Source organism: Dipodomys ordii, unplaced genomic scaffold (assembly GCF_000151885.1).
Source record: "Dipodomys ordii isolate 6190 unplaced genomic scaffold, Dord_2.0 Scaffold160, whole genome shotgun sequence".
In the NCBI taxonomy this organism is placed as follows: Eukaryota; Metazoa; Chordata; class Mammalia; order Rodentia; family Heteromyidae; genus Dipodomys; species Dipodomys ordii.
This window is the reverse complement of record NW_012267376.1, coordinates 1,292,161-1,315,093: the sequence shown is the minus strand read 5'-3', so window position 1 is coordinate 1,315,093 and position 22,933 is coordinate 1,292,161. Positions and strand designations below refer to the sequence as shown.

The following is a 22,933-nucleotide window of genomic DNA, read 5'->3' as shown; positions in this document are numbered from 1 at the left end:
CCTCAGCCCTGCCCCACATTCTGTCCTGCGGTCCCCTTCAGAGGACTCACAGCCAGGTGTCAGGGTCACACACCGTAATCCTAGCTAGCAGAAGGCTATGATCTGAGGATCCTGGTTTGAAGCCAGCCCACCAAGGAAACTCCATGAGACTCTTATCTCCAATTAACCACCAAAAGGCTAAAGTGGAGCTGTTGCCCAAGTGGTAGAGCATCAGCTTTGAGCAGAAAAATGAAGGCACAGCGTCCAGGCCCTGAAATCAAATCCCAGTAAGCATAAAGACTACTACTACAACTACAACTAATAATAACAGTAACAATAACAACAACAACATGAGAAACATGGACCACCTCTGCCATACCTGAGAAGACTGTGTCTGGCTCACCTTTTTACTGACTCCCTTTTGAATAGTGCCCACTCCACTCCCATTCTGGAACCCTGACTGAAGGAGCACACCCCCATAGCCTTCCAGCCTCCGCTCAGTGCCCACAGGCACCCTCCTGGGCTCTTCTTAAAGGCAGAAGAATCTCTGTATCACTACCCATTCACTTCCACCCAAACCATAGCACCCAGAGACCCTGGTTGTCGACAATGATGGCCTTTGTATTCAACCACATTCAATGGCAGAGCCGATACATCTTAAGCTGGAATCTTGGAAAGCTGAATGCAAGGTTAGCATCAGTAACCTCAGAAGTATGCATGCTTTCCAGGTGCTGGTGGCTCATCCTATAATTCTAGCTACTCAGCAGGCTGAGATCTAAGGATTATGATTCAAAGCCAACGTGGGCAGAAAAGCTCAGGAGACTCTTACCTCCAACTAACTAGTCAAAAGCCAGAAGCAGAAGAGGTGTAAGTCAAGTGGTAGAGGACTAGCCTTGAATATAATAGCCAAGTGAGAGCTCACGGCTCTGAGTTCAAGCTCCAGTACTGACATATACACATGCATGTACACACACACACACACACACACACACACACACACACACACACGGAATGTGCACCATTCAGATTGACAAAAATTACTTTGAAGTTAGTTGATTGCTGTAAGATCTATTTTTATACATGTTGAATGGAATTTTCAAATTTTTACTTTTTTCCCTAGTTGCTTGTTAATCTCCAGTAAGAGATGAAGACACAAATTCCTAGAGTTAAAATGTACATTTTGCAATCCAAAAAAGAAAAAGTATATGAGAATATACAGATGACAGAAGCTGCTAATGGCAGTCAGGTGCCCTGTGGACAAGGCAGACCCATGCCCACCCAGCCCATCTCATCCTCAGCCTTTCAAACCAGCCCCACAGTGTCCCTGTGGGTTGGACCATGCTCAGCCTCCATGCAAGGCCACGGAACCTCCCGTGTCCACCGGTGCCGTCCACCAACACACTTCATCTCCAGCTTGCCTGCACGTCTGCCTCCCATATGTCAATGCTGGCACTGCTGGGTCTGTAGTTAACAGCTCAGATCCTTTCCAAAGAAGTCATGCATCCAGAGCTCCCAGCATCCTTTCCCCAGAGATATCTAAGCTGGCATTGCCTGGCTTTAACAAACCTCCAAGCTCAACTTCCAAGAAACTAGAAAGTATAGTCATTTTGACTTTATTTGGCATGTATGCATGGGTATGTGCATGTGCATGCACATGTGTATGTGTGTGTGTGCATGTTCACGCATGTATTGGCAGTTCTGGGGTCTGAGGGTCTGAACTAAGGAGCCCATGGTTGCTAAGTTGGCACTCTATCATATGAGCTACTCTTCCAGCCCTGCCTTTTGCTTATTATTTTAGAAATGTAATCTAGAAATGTAATCAGCCTGGGCTAGCCTCAAGTAACTCCACATCTCAGCCTCCTGATTACAGGTATGAGGGCTGGGCCTGTTTTCAGGTTCACTTATTTATCTCAAGCATTTTCAATGCAGAGAAAAAGCCAGACATACTCACAAGGCTGCAAATCTGTAGCCCTGACTGTGGCCTTCAGTGCTCACCCCAACAGAGTGCAAACAAAGAAGCAGTGCTCCTGAGTCACGGGGCCCCTACCAGTCCCCTGCTCTAAACAGGTTCTGACAGAGCCAACACACAATCATGACTGCACCATACTCAAAAATAAAAGGATGGATATGTGCACTTTTGTTCATTCATTCAACAGACACCTACTGAGCTCTCCCCCTGAGGCATTATCACAGCCCCGTGGCTACAGCTGAGCACACAAAAGAAAAATCAAAGGGAGCAATGGACACTGCAGAGGCCAATTTACTATTGTCTAGGCAGAATTTTCTAGAAATGGTGATCACACACACAACTGTAACAGTGCCAGGCTGGAAGAACGGAGCAGATGGTCTCCACCCAATATATCCAAACTCTTGGTCTCAACTCTGCCTCCTCACTCCCCTGTGGAGCCTCAGCCTCTCCATCCATAAAACTGCAATTTTTCAACTTGGACCACACAGGCACAGAATCTCTAGATGCCCTAAAATGTTAAGGCAAGCCAGGTGTGGTAAGTATAGATACGAATTCATACAAGCACCCTCTACCCCACAGAAATCCATCCTCAATATATTTACAGGGCTGGCTCTGAAAACTAAACTCCAATAACAAGGTGAGCACACAATACAAGATCAGGTCTGACAGGTGGCATGTGCACACACACAATGTACAACATGATCACAAGTGACGCAGGACACAGTGAGATATGGTTTTGTCACATGCTTAGGTCCCAGGGGGGTCTTGGCACCACAGCCTTTCTGCGGCATTTAACTAGACTTGCAGACCGGCAGAGATGCCTAATGGGCATGCAGCCCTATGAATTACATGAAGCTGAGGTGAGGTGCACCTGTAACCACACAAAGCCACAGATTACCAGCCATTGTTTCCTAATCCAGAGTCTATCCATCGTTTCCTAACCCAAACTCTCTTCTTTCTCCCTTGCCTAATGATAAGAGGAGGCTAAAATCCATGCAAAGATGTTCATCCAGAACTTGTCCACCTCTGTCCTAGATGAGTTGGCTTACCAAATACTTCTACAGCTTGGCTTGGATTCAAGCCCTTGTTAAGCAGCAAATAACAGACAGGGTAGACAGCAGTGTGATGACATGATGTCAGAAATAATGTGACATATGACAACATATATATAATATGGTCACAGTATGGTATTTGCCATGATATGACATGTGATTGGTATGATCACTAATGTACTAGATGAAATGATATATAATTGACAGGGCCTATAATAAATATATTAGATGACACGTATGGCATCAGATGGCCTATAGCAAATGTGATAGAACATGTTACAGATGACATCCTGTGATGACAGGACGTCGACACAATATGACAGGACATAGGGACATGTCATGTGACATATGATACCTTGTGTTGTATGACATGTCATATATGATATGAGATCCTGAGTCTTCTCCAAGCCAGGACTCCTTCCTTCCACTTCTTTCCTATTCCCCTTCCTCCCTTTTTCCCCAGGTCTAGTCCAGCACTTCCTCCAGTTTGCTCCTTTTCTCCAGGGCAGTGGCTGTTTATCAGTCACTGGGGGTGGGGTGGGGAGGGAGAGGGAACTTTCCCATTCAGTTCTAGAGCACAATCCAGATCTTGGGATCTGGGCACAGAGCAGCCTCACTATAGACTCCCTGACTGGAAGGGCTGGTTTTGCTCACTGTCCCTGCTTCTCAGGATGCTCATGAATCTGGCTCCCTCCTCAGGCCTCCTCTCACTAGCTACAGAATGACCACTGGGGTGGCCTGTACCAAGCTGTGGAAGCTGAGCTGGCTCAGGGTCTCGCTCATCTGCACAGCCTCGACAGAGGTGATATTCTGTGAGTTCTTGCACCCAAAACTGCTTCATCACATCCTCCCCCAGACACTTCTTGCGCTACTGCTTTCCATTCCAAGCATAAAACTTCATGACAACTACTGTTAACCCATCTCACTGGAATGTGTTGAGATGTTTGAGTTTGGATGGATCTTCCATCTGTCAATCTGCAGCTCCTCACCTCCAACTTGATGTTCAACTCTCTGTCCATCTTTGATAAGGACAAGCAAGGCCAACCAAGAAATCAGCAGGCTGGGCCTTGCTGTTGTCCTAACATGCCAGTAGGCCTCATATGCCTGGCCCAGCCATTTCTTCCCACACAGTACCAGAAACAGAGACCAGCCTGGAGAGACCAGCATCCACCCCCTTCCTTTGCAGGGGACTCAGTCAAACTTAGGCCAGCCCTTTCTGAATGGTTTACTGGGCTCAGCTACAAAGGTCATTTCTTTCTGACCTCTCAGGTATACCTGACAACACACAGGAGTCCTGTGGACAAAGAAAAATACATCACAAACTGACTTCCCAACACTCACTTCCCAACCCAGGTGAGAATGTCTGATGCAGACCCTCCTGCTGCTGCCTTGGCTCCCCAGCGCTGGACAGACCTCTGCACAGCACAGCACTTACGTGATGGTGTCGATCATGTCCAGGCCCATCTCCACACAGCAGTGGGCGTGGTCGGCCTTTGGCTGGGTGAGGCCCGACACACAGTAGTAGCAGTCCCCAAGGATCTTGATGCGACGACAGTGGTTCTCCTTCAGGAAAGACAAAGCTCGTGGTCAGTGAGGCCTGGCTGGCCAGCCTGGGCAGCTCTACCTCATCTCTCTCCATGCTGATGACCGCGAAGCATGTGGACAACTCACCATGCTGCTGTAATGGCCTCTGATGGCAGGGACCATACTCATGCTGCTGCTCTCTTCACTACCCCCAGTCTCCCGTCCATCCTCACCTGTTGGCCAACCCTAGGTCCAGGTGGAAGGCTACTTCTGTGAGGAATTTCTGTAATGCCCCCACCCCACCCCAAGAGACTGGCACACCCTTCTAGGTGTCCCCTGGATAGGTCCTCTCAACCTTACCACTCCTGGGGCACACATTCAGAAGGCACCATCATGAAGGTTCACTTTGTGAATGGCCTTATACTAAGCTACCAAGAAAAGAATTGGAGTATCTCTTATCTGAAATGCTTGGGACCACAGGGTTTCAGCCTTGAGAATTTTTTTCTTTTTCAGATTTTAAAATACTTTTCAGATTTTCTTGGTTGAACATCCCTCATTCAAAAGTCTGGAACCTTCAAATGCCTCAGAATCCTAGTTTTTAATTGTGAACATGACATATAAAGATTCAGTTTCTAGCTTTTCCGATTGGAATGCTCAATCTGTCATAGAGCCTCTGTGGATCATCTGCCCCAACCTCAACCAGGCAAAAGAGAATGGCCTTGGGCGCCCTCTGCTGAGGAAAGCAAAGGGAAGCTGGCCAAGAAGGGGACCAATCAAAACCAAACAGGCCCAGGAATCTATTTAGTAAAGTCTCCACAAGATGTGTCCCAGAGATGTGTGGAAAAATGATGAGGGAAGAGGGAAGCAGCTAATACAAAAGCACAGATGAGGGGAAAATGTTAAAGAGTAAAAATGGGAAAAAAATTTAAGACACATTAAGGAATTAACCAACTGCAATAGGTTTATTAATTATGTGAGAAAGATCAATATGAACTGCCTTGCATTTCTTTCACTTATTTTGAGATGGCAATCCACAGGGCCGCAGGCAGGACTGCTGTGTAGAGCTGTTCTTCTGTTGGGGGAAAGGGTTGCATGGGTAGAAGAAAATGGTGGATCCAAAGAGGCTTTCTCTGAGTCCCTGCCCCACCCATCTGCCTAGGAAAGTTCACAGGAAGAAAGAGCTCAAGGCCGGTATGACACCTGGCCAGCCAGCCAGCCATGGCCTTCTGTCTTTCTGCTGGCTGCTTCCTGGAAATCTGTTCTGGTCATTTTATCCCTTTGCCCTTCCATAACTTACATTCTCACCCATCCCAGCAGCCTGAAGCTCAAAATGCTATTTAGGCTTCAACCATGTGGCCTATTCTTTTGTGTCATATATGTGGTGCATGGCCCCTATATTTCTGCATGTTAATAAATGTGTATGAATTTTCCTTCTCTCTCTCTCTCTCTCTCTCTCTCTCACACACACACACACACACACACTCCTCGTGCTCCTTCTCTCTTGCCTCTCTCTTTCTCTCTCTCTTTTTTTGTTGTTGGTGGGGCTTGAACTCAGGGCTTGGGTGATGTCCCTGAGCTCTTTTGCTCAAGGCCAGCACTCTAGCACATGAAGCCACAGCACCAGTTTTCTGGTGGTTATTTAAGCCACAGCACTACTTCAGGTTTTCTGGTGGTTACTTGGAGATAAGTCTCATAGACTTTCCTGCCCAAGCTTGTTTCAAACTGCAATGCTCAGATCTCAGCCTCCTGAGTAGCTAGGATGACAGGCGTGAGCCACTAGCGCCCAGCTTGGAATTTTCTTATGACCCCATTGTTAGTTTATTTCACAGACTAAAATGATGGTACCTTCAGAAAAAGAAGAGAAAAAATTAAACTTATCCTACACATTTTTCTATTTGAAGACGGTCTAACAACTTGGAGGCCTGGTTGGATGACCCTGACAGCTCCTTCCACATGCAGACCTACTGAGCTCCAGTCCACCTCCTCAGATGCCTCTTAACTAGTATCTCACATGGGATCTGCCCTGCCCAAGTTACCCTGGTACAGGTATCAGACGACTAGAGACCACATCAAGAGCTCAAGAAGATACACAGATTATTCAAAGCTGCTAAACCTGCCTTACCCCAGCCTCCCTCTAAAACACACAATGGAGGCCCAAGGCTAGGCTTCCTTGTTCCTGGCTGCTGGTGCCCTCAGTGCTTACCTCAGGAGCCCATATAGGCAAGAGAGCATGATGCAGCTCTTACTGGAGGACTGTGATTCAATGACATTGGCCTCTCTGCTCACACTATCTAAATTAAAATCCCACAGGACAATCAAGACCTATGTCCCTCTCATATGTCTCCTGACTGAGACAAGCCCATCAGAACACATATGACAAAATGAAAAGATGATTTTTAGACAACAGGGATAAACCCAACCCACCTGGTGTTATAAATGATGTGGAGATTTGGTGCAAATAGTAAAGCACCTGCCTTGTAAGCACAAGACCCTAAGTTCAAACCCCAGTGCCATCCCTTAGAAAAGAAATGCTGTGCCGCTCAGGCTGTGGTTGGGTGTGATAATGGCATGGTAGGGGTAGTGGTAGAGGGTGGGCAACCTCAGACAGCAGAGCTATGCAACCTCTACAGGAAGTGAGGTTCTGTCTAGTACCTCGGAGCAGGCGGAGGGCAGACATCAAGCAAGACTGGCCATAATTAACAGCTGCTGAAGCTATGCTATGGAGCATGGGGCTCATGACAGTATTCTATCTTGGTGCGTGTTTGAAGACTCCCTCAATAAGTTCTAGAATGTGAGTCTCTAAAGTGCAGGGGTAGGTCCTTACCTGTTCATGCTTTATCCTATCATCTAGAAAAATGTGGAGTCTACAGTGGGGACTCAGTAGTTGTTTTCTGAATGAATACACACAGGAATGACTTTTCCATAACACAACTGAGAACAAAATACCCAAAAGAACAACTTTAGAGTTAAGATTCATTTGGCTTAAAGTTTTCAGAGGTTAGTCCACTAACTGTGGGAAGGGCATGGCAGAGTAGCACAGTTAGCATCATGGTAGCCAGGGTGCATCAGGAATACAGGAAGAGGCCAAGGAAAGAGAAAGCCAAGGGTACACCCCCAGGGACCTATTTCCTCCACCGAGGCTCCACCCTAAAGATTCCCAACCCTCCCAATATAGCACCATCATCTAGGAACCAGATGTTCTAAACATGAAGCTGTAGGGGGACATTTCACATTCAACACACAACTATGTACACTGGCCACCCCAGTAGATGGACTGGGTGGACACCTTTCTAGATCTTTATAGCATTGAAAGTCTGCCCCATCTAACTAATCTGCTTCTTGCACCAGCCTCGTCTCATGCTTTCCCAATCAGCTCTTTCTCTCACATCATAACCATGGTCTCCTTCATAGCCATTCTTGTATATCTGTAATTCCAACTTCCATGAAAAGCGTTCTCCTCTCCACACTCTCTACCTTCAGCCTATCTTCCTGAAAATGTACCACGTTCTCCCTCCCCGCAGCTATCAGGATGTCTGATTTTTCACACTGACCAGACCACATTAAGCTTCTTATTCAGCAAATTCTTTGTTATGCAGCAAAGTCCCCTTCCTGAGCTGTAAGTACTAGGACTATAGTCCTCGTATGATTTGCCCGTACAAGCTTGCTACAAGTTCTCCAGTTTAACACCAAAAAAGCTAGAAGTGGAAGTTTGGCTTAAGTGCTAGAGTACTAGCCTTGAGCTAAAACCTTGAGCTCTGGGATAGTGCCTAGGCTCTGAGTTTAAATCCCAGGATCAGCATATTCTCAAAAAAAAAAAAAATAATGTGGCCACATTGGAGGCCTGCAATGAACTTTTTGGTGAGCTATACTCTTTGTTAATGGGGTACTCTCACAGACTTTCTCTCCAGGACTGGCTTTGAACTATGATCCTCAGATCTCAGTCCTTTAAGTAGCAAGAATTACAGGTGTGAGCCACTGGCATCTGGCACAATGTGGCCACATTTTGGTCAGTCATGGGGCTTGAACTCTGGGCTTGGGCACTGTCCTGGAATTCTTCTGCTCAAGGCAGTTGCTCTACCATTAAGCCATAGTACCACTTCTGGTTTTCTGGTGGTTAATTGGAAAGAAGAATCTCAAGGACTTTCCTGCCTGGGCTGGCTTTAAACTGTGATAGTCAGATCTCAGCCAACTGAATAGCTAGGATTTCAGGTGTGAGCCACCAGTACCTGGCACACAATGTGGCCATTTTTTAAGTGGCTCACAAGCAGAGCTTGTGAAGATTGTTCTGGTGCTTTCTTGCATTTCATAGGCAGGGAAACTGAGACATGAGAAGTAAGGATGATGTGGCTATGTCCCAGGGTAACCTGCTGAACCTTGACCTCTGAATCTAGGCTAACAAAAGTTTCCATGAGGGCAACATATGACAGGTCCTTAGGAACAGCAGTGTGTGTGTGTGTGTGTGTGTGTGTGTGTGTTTTGGTTGGTCATGTGGCTTGAACTCAGGACCTGGGCACACTATTCCTGAGCTTTAGTGCTCAAGGCTAGCACTCTACTACTTTGAGCCACAGCTTCACTTCTAGTTTTCTGGTGGTTAATTGGAAATGAGTCTCACAGACTTTGAAGCTAGCCTGGACTAGCTTCAAACCACAATCCTCAGATTTCAGCCTCATAAGTAGCCACCAGTGCCCAGCTAAGAATGGCTTTTTGCTGAAAACACTGACTAACGGCTCATCTGGGCACGCAAGGTAGCTAAAGGCAAAATGAAAACCTGGCCTCTGACTCCATTTTGCACTTGTTTCTTCTACCTTGGTTCAGACACCTGCTTAGCTCTGCATGTAGGCATAGTTAGCACTCAAGGAGTGTTGATTCCTAACTGATCTCACCCTGCCCCACTTAAAGGGGGGGTGAGTAACAGGAATCTCACTGCCAGCTTTTGCAGTGTCTTATTCAAGACTCTAGAGGAGGCCTACAGCCTCCTCTCGGGTTTCAGGAACAGCAAAGCCTCACAGACAGGTAACTCATGATGAGAACCTCCCCACCCCCACTCCCCTAAGCAGGAATAACACTCTCTCCTATGACTGGATTCTCCCCTCTAGCAATAATAAAGGCTTCCCCTGCAGAACCAGAACTGAGATATTCACCAACCTTGACCCAGACTGCTTAATTATGCCAACCTCTCACCCCCTGCCCCAGTTTTTCCTTGATTTAAACCCAAAGCTCAGGTCAATACCCTGAAGATGGGCTGAAATGTTTAATTTACACCATCCCAAATGAACATTAGGATGAAAAAGCCTTTCCTACCTTTTCACTATTACATTTTGCTTTCTTTCTGTGGTGTAAATGGCTGGACATGAGATGTTGAAACCCCCAGAATCAGGCCTTTGGCCTAGGACTCTAGTAACAAAAGGCCAGGAGAGCAACCAGAGGCAGAAATGAACAGATTACTGATGTCACTGGCGCCTGACACAGATAGCTCTTTTGGAAATAGCCAGAGTAAACATAGAATACATGCAAAACAAGAACAGCTCACTCACCCAAGCCATAACAATGTCATGTGTGAGCAGCAAAGGTTGAGTGTGTCACAGGGCTGTGGGCTGGCCTTGCATGTGACCACGAGGTCACTGATGTGTCAGTCTGCAGGATGGCTGCTCAGATTGGCACACATGTACTATTGCCTCTAAAGCACGAGTCAGTGCAAAGGATCCTAAATTAAATTTTCACTAACTTTTGTGCAAATGCTTGTCTTCTACAGGTCCTTGAGGACCAGAAAGTGTCTATGTGTCTGTGTTTGAGGACATCACTGATACAAGAGGCCATCTTCATGCCCAATGTACCCCATCTCTCACTCCCGGAGGTCATCAGCAAGCCCAGTGCACCCCACAGCATCTCTCAGATTCAGGGGCTGTCTAACCTTGCTCCACTGCCCACCCAAACTCTGTGTGAAACAGTCACTATCTACTAACACAGGTACAAGCACCTGTCTGAATCAAGCCTTTGACATATGCTAGGAAATCATCATATTGGAGCCAAGAAGCTACAATAATACAATATGCACTCACTGGGCAAATGTTGTGGAAGGGGTCTAGGATTATGTTCATGGCTAAGGAACTGTGTCTTCATCTACCTGAGGTGTGGGTGAAGGATAGTCCCCAGGCTGGCTCAGCTGATGAGAGGCCATGCTGAGCACACTGTGATCTCCCCAACATCCACCTTGACCCCCAGAACCAGCTAAATGTGACCAACCAGGTCACATTCTGTGAAGAAAACTCACCCATTGGAGCTGAGAAGATGGCTCAGTGGTAAAGTGTTGCCTTGCATGCATGAGGCCCTGGGTTTAATTCCTCAGTACCACATAAGCAGGGGAAAAAAAGCCAGAAGTGGCACTGTGGCTCAAGTGGTAAAGTGCTAGCCTTGAGCTAAAGAGCTGAGGGACAGCGCCCAGGCCCAGAGTTCAGGCCCCACTACGGACAAGAAAAAAACAAAACAAAACAAAAACTCATCCAGTGAAGGGGCCCCACCCCTCCCTCCATTTGTGGCAATGGAATAAAACCAAAGGCCGGATCAGGGGTTTCTCTGTGACTTCAAAGATGTGTGGTCACTTTCTCAAATACACATGGGTAGAAGAAACAATGCAGATCTAACAGGTATCCAGTTAGTGGGGGAAAGGTCACAAACCTTGCTGTCATCTGTTCCCGTCAACCATGACTAAGGAGGCAAATAAACCACCAGCTTCTATTGAGACGAAAGCAAACATGCCTGTGTTTATCTAACTGCCCGTGAAGACCTTCAGACAGAGAAGGTGTTTGGACTGCAGCTGGAGGTGATTTTCCACACCTGCATATCACAGAGGCCACCCTGCTCCTCGATGCTAGGGACTCAGACCCAAAATAGACACACCTGGGGGAGTCTTTGTACTCCTCAAAAAGAACTCATGGGGGAGGAGGATGCTAAGTGTCATTTTGATTGGCATTTCCTTTAAGGATAGGGATGTCAAGCATTTATGCATTTGTTGGTCATCTATACTTCTTTCAAGAAGTGTTTGTTCAGTTCGTTTGTCCATTTATTAATTGGGCCATTGATTTTGTGGGGGAGGAAGTTTATTTTTTAAGCTACTAGCATATTCTGGTTATTACACCCTTGCCAGATATCCAGCTGGCAAATATCTTCTCCCATTCTGTAGGCTGTCTTTTCAGACTACTAGCTCTATCCTTTGCCTTTTAGCATGATGAAATCCCACTTGTCAATCCTCTCTCCTATTTGCTGAGTCCTTGGTATGTTATTCAGGAGGTTCCTGCTTATGCCAGTAAGTTCTACACTTTCCCTACTCTTTACCATGATGAAAGACCTTGGAACAATTAACATGCACATTGACAAGAAAGAATATTAGGATATTAAAATCTTTGAGTTTTAGGCATCAATGGGAAGGAGGCAGACAAATGGGGAAAGGGAGAACAAATAGAGACAAAAGACTTTATATACACATGTGAAAATGGAACAAGGCAACCTGATGAAACTGGTTAGGGAAGGGGAGGGGACAGGTGGGGTGATTATGATCCAGAAGCATTGAATACATCAATGCCCTTGTTAAAATGAACACCCTTGGTATACACCTAATGGATAGCAATTGAAAAAACTCAAGCAGTTTACAGCAAAACAGTTCAAAACACACCACCCTTGGGGGACACAAAAGATAAAAAACTGACACAAAAGTCAGGAAGAGAAGGAGCCTTGTCATTTGAGTTTCCTAGCTGCCTACACCTAGGGAATAATCATTCAAATTGAACGTCTAAAGATGAAGACCTTCTGCCCACCAGGAAGGTACACAGAGAAATAACAGTGTATGCACGGTAGAAGGAAACAGATATCATTTAAAGTGAAACAGAAAATTGTTTTTTAAAAAAGTCATCAGGTAGGACCCACAGGCCATGCTGAACATAGTCTAGGTAGAAGTGGCATCCTAGAAGAAAGATGGAGGAAAGCAAAGCGTTTGGAAAGAGTGACTTGGATTTCTTTATCTTTTCCAAATCTGCTATAGCTATGAAGTCACAGATGCAAGAAGCTAAGTAAACGACAAGTACAGGAAAACACTTGGGAAACCACACTAAAGCACATTAAAATCAGGTTTTCTAGAACCATTGATAAAGAGAAAAATCCCAAAAGTAGATAGAGAGGGAAAAAAAGGTATTTCACACAAAGGAAGAAGGAACTGACAGACTTCTCCTTGGAGAAGACAGAGAAAGACAGTGGAGCAACATTGCTAAAGTATGAAAGGAAAAAAGTAAAACTAAATTGTGAACCCGAAATTTATGTCCAGTAGAAATTTTAAAAGAGGGAAAATAAAGAGCTTTTCAGAAATACAGAAACTAATAGAATTCATCCCCAGTACATTCGCCCTGTAAGACATATTAAAAGAATTCCTTTGATTTCCTAGGCAGAAAAATACAAAACTCAGGCATACTGAGGGAAGAGCCATGGAAATGGTAACTATGTGAATAAACAGATAAGGCTTGTTTTAAATCTCTTTTAAAAATAATTAACTGTGTAAACACAATAGTTGCCATGCAAAACAGAGCTTGTAACACAAGAGAAAGTTAAATGCGTGGCAACAATTTCATAAAGGCCAAGAGAGGAGGTACAGAAGCATACCAATGTAAACTTTCTATCCTGTAAGTAATAAACCACACAACGGTGGGTTGTTAGAAGGGAAAATAGCTACTATAAAACCTAAAGCAATGATTAAAAATAACTAAAACAATGCTTTCTACTAGTAAGCCAACAAAGGCAGGAAGATATAACCATGAAACATATTCAATAAATCTACAAAAAGATTTAGAAAAAGCAAGAAGTGGGACAGGGAACAGATGGGACAGAAGCAAACAGCAAGGTGGCAGTCTTCCATATGAAACACAAAGAATGTAGTCCAGACATCCCAACTGAAAGCAGAGACTGTTGTTCTACATAAAAAATAAAATAAAAGCAAAGCAAAACCAAACTAGAAGTAAACTTAACCAAAAAAGACACAAACAGACTAAAAATAAAAGGGAAAACATTTTTCCTTCCCTCCTTTTCTTTCTTCCTTCCTTCATCCCTTCCTTCCTTCCTTCCTTTCTTCTTTCCTTCCTTCCCTTTCCTGATCCTGGGTCTTGAATTCATGCCCTCATGCTAACTTGCTTTCTTATTCAGAGTTGGCCCTCTACCACTTGAACCACATCTCTAGCCCAACATTTTGCTGGTTAATTAGAGATGGTGTCTCACAGACTTTTCTGCCTGAGTTGGCTTTGAACCTTGATCCTGACCTCAGCCTCCTGAATAGCAAAGATTATAGACTTGAGTTACTGATGTTGGGCAAAGATGTACTTTCTGATAATAATAATAATAAAAAGTTGGCCTGGCTCTAGTAATATCAGGCACCTGAGATTACAAAAGAAAGTTTATTATTAGGATGAAGAAGGGCATTTCTGAATAACAAAAGAGTCAATGAATCAAGAGGAATTATTCTGTTAATAAATTGTGACTCTAATAACAGACCTTAAGAATACATGAAGCAAAAACCAACAGAACTGAAATAAGGAATCTAGGATTTTGTTGGAGATTTTGATACATCTCTCATATAATGGAGAGAATTCACAGTAATGACAAAGGAGACAGGAATAGCTCTATCACCAATAGGAATACTTCTGCATTTACAGAAATCACTATTGGCAAAAGTAGTCTATGAAAGCAGTGCATTGCAAATCCACCTCATTCGTGGATTTATTATGGCAGGTTCTGGCCAAATACATTGAAAAATAATAGTAAATTAGTTAGAAGTCAGCAAGAAATTTCAAAACCCAAAAATGTGCATATTCTTGCATGTCCTTTGGGCAGAGTCCTGTGACATATGGACAGATACTGGGTCTAACTGGTGGCATGTTGGCATCTCGGTGGATGATGGGGACTTTCCCAGGGCTCCAGAGTGGAATCCACTTCCCCATGCCTACCCTCAGGAGATAGGCACCTCAACTCCTAGAAGCATATGGGCAGGGACTGGGACAATAGGTTCCTAGATCTGCCAGGTCTGTACCATGAACTCACTGCACTCTTGAGCTCCTTGTGACATTGCCCCCTGACCATGACCCCTCACCCCTGCCACAAGGCGTGCCTCGTGTCTGTTGCGCTCTTCCTGTCTCCTGACTCTTCTCGGGTCACAACTCCATTAGAGTTGATCAGGTTTGTTGAGATTTTTTTTTCCTGCTCTTTCTCTATACCTTTGCTGCTCAGTTTTCTAACTGCATTAACCACACTCCATGTTGCATGTTTTGGGGGGTGACAGGAGTCTGCTTTCTAATAAAGACTCTTGATTCAACCTTTCAGAATGTGACTTCTCTGTATCTCTTGATAGAATTCCTGTCTAACATCAGCTGGTCTTTATATTGTCAGTTATGCTTAAGTTATTGTATGATCTGCTGAGTGTGTCCCTGGCCTTAAGTTTGTGAAAAATCTTCCTCATAAAAAAGCAAATAGTGCCTAAAGAGCAACATGAAAGTTAATGGACTTAATTTTAAATTTGTTGAAAAGTGATATTTCTTTAGTAGAAGTTAAGACTGTAGCATTGTGGGAAAAATGGATCAAGCATCCACAGTACAGTACTGAATTTGATGCATCTTTAGCATTCATTCACAGGATTTCCCCAACATGGTCTCTTGGGAACCCTGTACGCACAGATACCCAGTCTCTATTGTATACTTTATTTTCAGGTACATACAGTCATTTTCCACACAGACAATATTCTAGGCCTTAAAGTGAAAAGAACTCATATAATTAAAAATATGTTCTATGACCACAATAGAATTATAACAAAAGTCAAAAACAAAAAGACTGCGCTGAGGGTTAACCACAGTGGTAGAGCACTTGTCTAGAATGCATGAGGCCCTAAGTTCAATCACCAGCACTGAAGGAAGGAAGGAAGGAAGGAAGGAAGGAAGGAAGGAAGGAAGGAAGGGAGGGAGGGAGGGAGGGAGGGAGGGAGGGAAAGTCAAAACATAATTGAAATAGAAAGATATTTTTAAAAAGCTTGAACAATAGGCCAAAAGACAAATTAAAAATATTTTGAACTAAATAAAAATAAAACAGTAACATCAGAAATTTCAGGATACTGATAAAACAGGATGTTGTGGGAAGGTTATGAACCCCCAAAATCTCAAGTAAATGGCCTCAGTTTCCATTTAAGAAACTATAAACCAATAAAGAACAAATTAAATAAAAAGTCAGAAGGAAATAAGTAGCTCTGAAATTAATGAAACAGAAAAATCAGTGAAATGATAAAGTAGTAAGTTTCATTAAAAATAAGTAAAATTGTTAAATCTCAAATCAGAACAACCATCAAAGAAGAAAATATACAAATTACCAAAATCAGTAATAAGAGTGGTGATATCCACTCAAGGTCTACAGATACTGAAAGGCAATAGGAAATATGGTGAGCAGTTTTATTCTAGTGATTCCGATCATTTAAAGTAAGTTGAAAGAAATAAAGACTACATAGCCAGGCCTGGTCAAAATTAATAAGACCCTGTCTCAAAACTGAAGTCACACATAGTGGTGCATGGCTCAAATGGAAAAGCTCTTGCCTAGCATGCATAAGGGCCTGAGTTAAATCCCTAGTACTGTAGTGGGGGTGGGGGAGTAAAGAAAATAAATCAATAATCAAATAATTCCAGGAAAAAAATTAAAAACAGATAACCTAACCAACTCAATGAATGTATAGGGAAATTTCTTTTCTGTAAAGAGAAAACCAGGTCCAGATGGATTTACTACCCATCTAAGTAAGAAATAATTCCATTTGTACACAAACTTTTCCAGAAACTTTTACACAGAAGAACTAGAAGAGACAGTTCCAAACTCAACTATGATATTAACATTACTCTGACATAAAAAGGCAATAAGAAATCTAACACCAACAATATCTAAAACATATAATATGACCAAAAGGACTCATCTGAAAATGCAAGGATGTTTTTTGTCATTCTGCCATCAATCAAATCTATCACATTCGTAGACTAAAATAGAAAGCATATGATCATCGCTATATAGATGAAAAGAAAAATATTTTCAAGTACCAATTTTGATTTTTTTTAAATCTCTTATTGGTGGTGGTGGTGTCATTTGGTTTTGCCCTTGGTTTGCTTGGGGTTTTTTGTTATTGTTATTGTTCTGTCTTCTGAGGGTGGGCACAAGAAGAAGGAATGATGGACAAATGCAGTTATGGTACTCAATAGATACTAGGCAGAAACTGAACTCTACAATTTGTAAGCAGGGATTGGAGGGGAAACTGGGGGAAAGCAAAGGAAAAGGTGAGATTGTTTAAAAAGGAATGTCCTCAGTACCTAACTTATAAAAAGGTAACCCCTCTGTATAATGCCTTAAAAATAACAACAAAATTACATTTAAAAATAAATCTCTCAGTAAACTAGGAATAAAAAGAAATTTGTTCAACTTGATTTAAAAAAAAAATCCACAGCTACTTAACCACAGCTCAATGCAGTTAAGCACTAGGAAAAAAGAAAATCACAATGATGTACCATCATTGTGATGGTACATCACATCCATGCTAAAATGGCAAATGTGATCAAAATATTTTGTGGAAATGGCTTCTTTCTGGAGGAGATGGGGCACTGGGGTTTGAACTCAGGGCCGCCTGCTTGTGAGGCAGGAGTTCTACCACATAAGCCACCTTCCTAGTCTTTATTCCCCCATTATTTTTTGGTTTCCTTTTTGCCTGGGCCAGCCTGGACAGCAATCCTCCTATTTGCACTTCCTATATAGCTGGGAAGATAGACAGGCACCGCTGCTCTGAGCTTTAGTTGAGATGGGATCCTGCAGATCTTTTGTCTGGACTGGCTTCAAACTGTTACCCTCTTGATCTCAGCTTCCTGAGCAGCTAGGATTACAGGCATGAGTCACTGTACCTGGCTTCCCTATGAGTTTTGATTAGGCAAGACCAGATCAAATGGCCCAGGTAGAAGGTCCAGCCCCACCCAATGGGCCACAAGCGAGAAAAAAGTCTCAAACAGGACTAAGGACCCTCAATCCAGAAGTTTCTTAAAGGATTAGCTTCCTGGTAAAAGACAGAAGCAAGAACATGGAAAGCCACTCACTGAGTCTTCAAAGCCACCATTGCATTTCCCAGACAGCAGTTTCTTCTGGAAGCTTCTGCCACCCTCCCTACCCCCCACCCAGCATCCGAACAAAATACACTTTTTAAACCAAGTGCAGAGGGGCTAGAGACCCCAACTTCCCCCTCCCCATCCCTCACACTGTACTATGGTCATGTCACATCACATTAGCATGCCTCCTTCACGCACACCAGAAATCCTTTTCACTGGACAGGAAGGGAGAATCTGGGGACTGACTTAGCCCTGGGGGCAAGGATAGCTGTTTGGGGACACTCACAACCACCTCCAGCAGGATAGGTCTAGTGGGCTGCTAGACGAAAAGCTGTGAGGTTTTGGCAGACAGGCAGCACTTTAGCCAGCCAAAAACATCTCAGCCAGAGTGTATGTCCCTCCCAAATGGAGAATGACTGCCCTCCTTCCCCAAGTGGCCCAGGATACCATGGGGTGTCTCAGAGGAAGGGGCTCTCACCCACCACCTCAGAGAGAAACAGTGAGGTCTGGGATGCAAAGACATCTAGTAGGTACTGTCCCCACAGCCTCACATGCTACATGTCACCCATCTCTGCCTGCCCAGGCTGTGGTCACATCCTGCATGCAGGACTCTGCCTCCCAGTTCAACTAGTGTTGGGGAAGCTCTGCCAGGTGCACAAGCTACTTGGCGCTTTCTGCTACAGGACAACAGCACCCTGTTGGCTCTGATCCTGTCGTTGCTCTGAGTAGCACAATTTATCCCCAATATCCCTACGGGCACTAAAGGAAAGTGAGGAGTAGACTGGGGACAGACCTGGGACAGTCTGATTTCTCAGCTTGGATCCCAGCTTCACATGCCCTGGGCCTGCTATAAACATCATGTTCGGGGGGGGGGGGGTGAGAGAGAGAGGGAATCAGACATTAAGAGCCTGTGGAAGCCTTGTGGCCAACATAGCCGCATTCCAGAAGTGCATAAGGCTCCTGAGAGAGCAGATTGCCCTCCACAGGAGGCCATGATCGCCAATGAGAAACATGCCCACACAGAGGCTCAGCTTCCAAGCACACCCCAAGCCAAGGCTGCCAGTAGTGCTGCCTAGACCTAGCTGCCAGAAAGGGCTTTACAAATGTCAGCATGAGCGCTGGGAAGGTGGCTCAGTGGTAAAGCCTTGCCTTGCATGCTTGAGGCCCTGGGTTCGATTCCTCAGCACCACATAAGCAAAAAGAGAAAAGCAGGAAGTGGCGCTGTGGTTCAAGTGGTAGAGCGCTAGCCTTGAGCTGAAGAGCTGAGGTACAGTGCCCAGGCCCAGAGTTCAAGCCCCAAGACCGGACCCCCCAAAAAACTCAAATGTCACCATGAGCCCCTACCCAGCATCATCCATGAGGCACCCTGCAGACAGCATCAGCTCCAGAAGGGTGACAAACCCAGGACAAGGATGGCATCTACCAAGAGCCATGGCTCCCTCAGAATCAGCACTGAGGACCCTAGCTCCTCTGTGTGGGCTCATGTGTGAGGCCAGCCAGTGCCGGGGGCAGACAGTAGGGGTAAGCCTCAGCTGGAAGGATGTAGGCTGCACTTGACCCTCATTTTCTCATGTGGCCTGGGCAGGGCTCAGGTCCAAGCAGTCAATGAACAGTGAGGCATCAAGCAACAGGGCCTTAAGCGCCTTGCTGCAGCACAGCTGAGCATTCTTCGTCTGGCTCACATGACAGCATGGTGAGCCCACAAAGCATCATTCCAGAAGCCATTCTGATTTAATCTCCACAACACAAAACACTGCTTACCGTGGCTAATTCATCAAACTTGCCGAAGAGCTCATTGAGCAGTTTCACCAGTTCCTGAGCCGTGCACTGGGAGGCCAAGCCCGTGAAACCTACGATGTCTGCAAACAGGATGCTGTAAGAGAAAGGGGAGCCAGAACCATCACTGTCAAGTCTCCATACCTGTTCATCTAGTTACACTGGAACTTTATGGCCATTCACTAGCCATTACTCACTCATTACCCTCCTCTCCCCTGGGGAACAATCATACCTCACTCAAGTCTGTGAACTTGATGGCCTTAGATACCTTGTGTCCATAGACTCATTTTCCATCTGCAGGTGACTCTTAAATTTCATTGGCATAAATGTCCTCTGGTTTTATTCTTATTTTCACATATTGTAGCATTTCATTTCTCAAAGGATTGCCTTTTATTCACCTAGTACAATTTATTTTATGACTACATAAAATTGTGTTTTGATAAACACCTACACTGTGAAATAATCTCTATAATCAAACTAATTAACATGTGCATTGCCTGCGTACAGTCACCACTGTGTCTATGTGCGTGTGCATGGGTACGTGAAGAAGATTAAATTTAAGGTCTGTCTTCTTAGAAAATTTCAAGTATACATTCTTAACTCTCATCATCATATTATACATCAGATCTCTAGAATATATCATCCTGCATATCTAAAACTCTGCACTTCTTCAGTGTGACCACTGCCTTTTCCTCTCCTCTCAGCTCCTCAGAAGCCTTTCCTCCTTGGACAGCTACTCTTTTATCTTCCCATATGTACAGTATCAGACAGATCATTCTGCGGCCTGCTCATTTATTTCACCATAACGTCATCTAATGTTCGCTTACTGTCAGTTTATTGGCAAGATATATTTCTTTAAAGGCAGAACAGCATACACATGCTGCATTTTCTCCATCTAGCTAGAGAATTTAGACTGTTATCATACTTTGGTTATTGTGAGCAATGTTACAACAAACATGAGAGTGCGGATATCCACATTCTATTCTGACTTTGGTTCCTTCAGGTGTATACTCCAGAGTAATACAACCAGATCCCATGACAGATCTGTTTTTAGTCTTTGAAAAAGCTCCACACTGATTTCCATAGTGACTGCATTAATTTGCATTCCCACCAACAATGGATGAGGTTTCTTCTAATTCTGCATCTTCACCATTTGTTGTTTGTTTTCTTGATGATGCTGTTCTGAGACAGAATCTGCAGAACATCTTTTAATATACTGTTTTGTCATCTGAATTTCTTCTACTGAGAAAGTATCTATTTAGGTTGGTGGTCTAGTTTTAAATCAAGTTATTTGCATTTTGGTGTTGAGCTATATAATCTTTTTTATGTTTTGAATTTTATCCTTTTTGGATATATGGTTAAAACATTTTCCCCCCAATTTTTCCTTTTCTTTTTGCTGTTTCCTTTGCTGTGCTGAAGCATTTCAGGTTGACCATATAGTTTTCTTTTTGGCTTTTGCTGACTCTTTTTTATGCCATATCCAAGACCAATATCAGGGATATTTCCCCTTGTTTTCTTCTTATATTTGATCTTACATTTGATCTTATTGATTTTTAATCAATTTGAGTTTATTTTTTGTATATGCTATAAGGAGCCAATTTTATTGTTTGTCATGTAGAGATTCAGTTTTCACAACACAGTTTATTGAAAATATTATCTGTGTGTTCCTTGTTCTTGGCACTTTTGAGGACTAGTGGACCATGTATGTGTGAGTTTATTTCTGGGCTCTTTATTCTGTTTCAGTAATATATGTGTTTGTTTTTATGGCCAATACCACACTATTCTGATCAGTGTTTGTAATACAATTTGATTTTTGTAATATAATTTGAACTTTGGGAATGTAATACATCTAGCTTTGTTCTTGATTAAATTTACTGTTTTGTTATTTCTATTTTTTGTTTTAGTTTTCTGTACCCTTTGTCTTATATATACGTTTATTTGATATGTGAAAGGGAATCACAGAAACAGCAAGAGAAAGGATGAACTAATGCAACAATGATACTCACTAGACACTAACTAGACACTATATTAGAAATGAACTTTACAACTTGGGGGAGGAGAGTGGGGAGGGGAAGTGGGAGAAAATGAGGGAGGGGTAAGTGTTCAAAATTAAATATAATCATTACCTTGCTTATGTAACTGTAACCTCACTGTTCATATCTCTCTCTCTCTCTCTCTCTCTCTCTCTCTCACACACACACACACACACACACACACACACACATCCCAATCTGAAAAAAAGAAATGCACTGTTTTACCTGACTTATGCTACTGTATGTAACCCCTCTGTACATCACCCTTTTTTTTTTTTGTCGGTCATGGGGCTTGAACTCTGGGCTTGTGCACTATCCCTCAGCTCTTTAGCTCAAGGAGAGCGCTCTAACACTTGAGCCACAGCGCCACTTCTGGTTTTCTTTTTCTTCTTCTTCTTTTTTTAATTGAATAGTCTTTTTTTTTAATTGTGAAAATACCATACAGAGGGGTTACAATTACATGGGCAAGATAATGAGTACATTTCTTATCAAGCGTTGTAGCCTCCTCCTTTGTTTCCCCTTCCTATCCCTTCCCATCTCCCCCTCCTCCCCACCCCAGCTCCCCCAGGGCCAAAGGTGTAAAGTTCATTTTTTGACATAACAACTTGTACGTCTCATTGTTGCAATGGATCCACCTGTATCCTTATTTAAATGATTTGTTTTTGCCCTCCCCCTCCACAAATTATACTGACATCAAATACAGTGAGAGCAGGGTTATACCGTGGGGGAGGGACATACAAAGCAACAAAGAAATAATCTTATAAATATTTAGAAACAATTGCAAGAATGAAAAAACATTTGAATACTTATCTTGGGGTTCATTTCACCTAACATCAACTTATCTGACCTTTTCTGCTTGTCTCAGACATATACTAGTTATTGCAAATAAGAGAAACCATGGGACCTATATTTCCTTGGGCCTGGCTTACTTCACTTAATATAATTTTTTCCAAGTCTTTCCATTTCCTAACAAATGGGGCAATGACATTCTTTCTGATGGAGGCATAGTATTCCATTGTGTACATATACCACATTTTCTTGATCCATTCATCTATTGAGGGGCATTTGGGTTGGTTACATATCATAGCTATGGTAAATAATGCTGCAATAAACATAGTTGTGCTGGTGGCTTTAGTATGGTCTTGTTTGTGATCATTTGGGTAAATACTCAAAAGTGGGATTGCTGGGTCATAGGGGAGCTCTATGTGGAGTCTTTTCAGGAACCTCCATACTACTTTCCAAAGTGGTTGAACAAGTTTACACTCTCACCAACAATACATTAGAGTTCTTGATTCTAGCCATTCTAACTGGGGTGAGGTGGTATCTCAATGTTGTTTTGATTTGCATTTCTTTTATGGCTAGGAAGGTTGAGCATTTCTTCATGTGTCTATTGGCCATCCTTCTTTCCTCTTCAGAGAAGTTTCTCTTTAAGTCTTTAGCCCACTTATTTATTGGGCA

General features: G+C 43.5%; 1 protein-coding gene across 1 annotated transcript in view; it reads right to left on the bottom strand.

Annotated features, from left to right (window-relative positions):
* The window catches only part of Adcy1 (adenylate cyclase 1 (brain)), an 80,887-nt gene that overhangs the window by 35,199 nt on the left and 22,755 nt on the right, over positions 1-22,933 (bottom strand). The window contains exons 3-4 of the mRNA XM_013032958.1: positions 19,428-19,539; positions 4,436-4,563 (exon numbers count right to left, since the gene is read on the bottom strand). Coding sequence (XP_012888412.1) covers positions 4,436-4,563; positions 19,428-19,539 — 240 coding nt within the window. The remainder of the gene's footprint in view (positions 1-4,435; positions 4,564-19,427; positions 19,540-22,933) is intronic.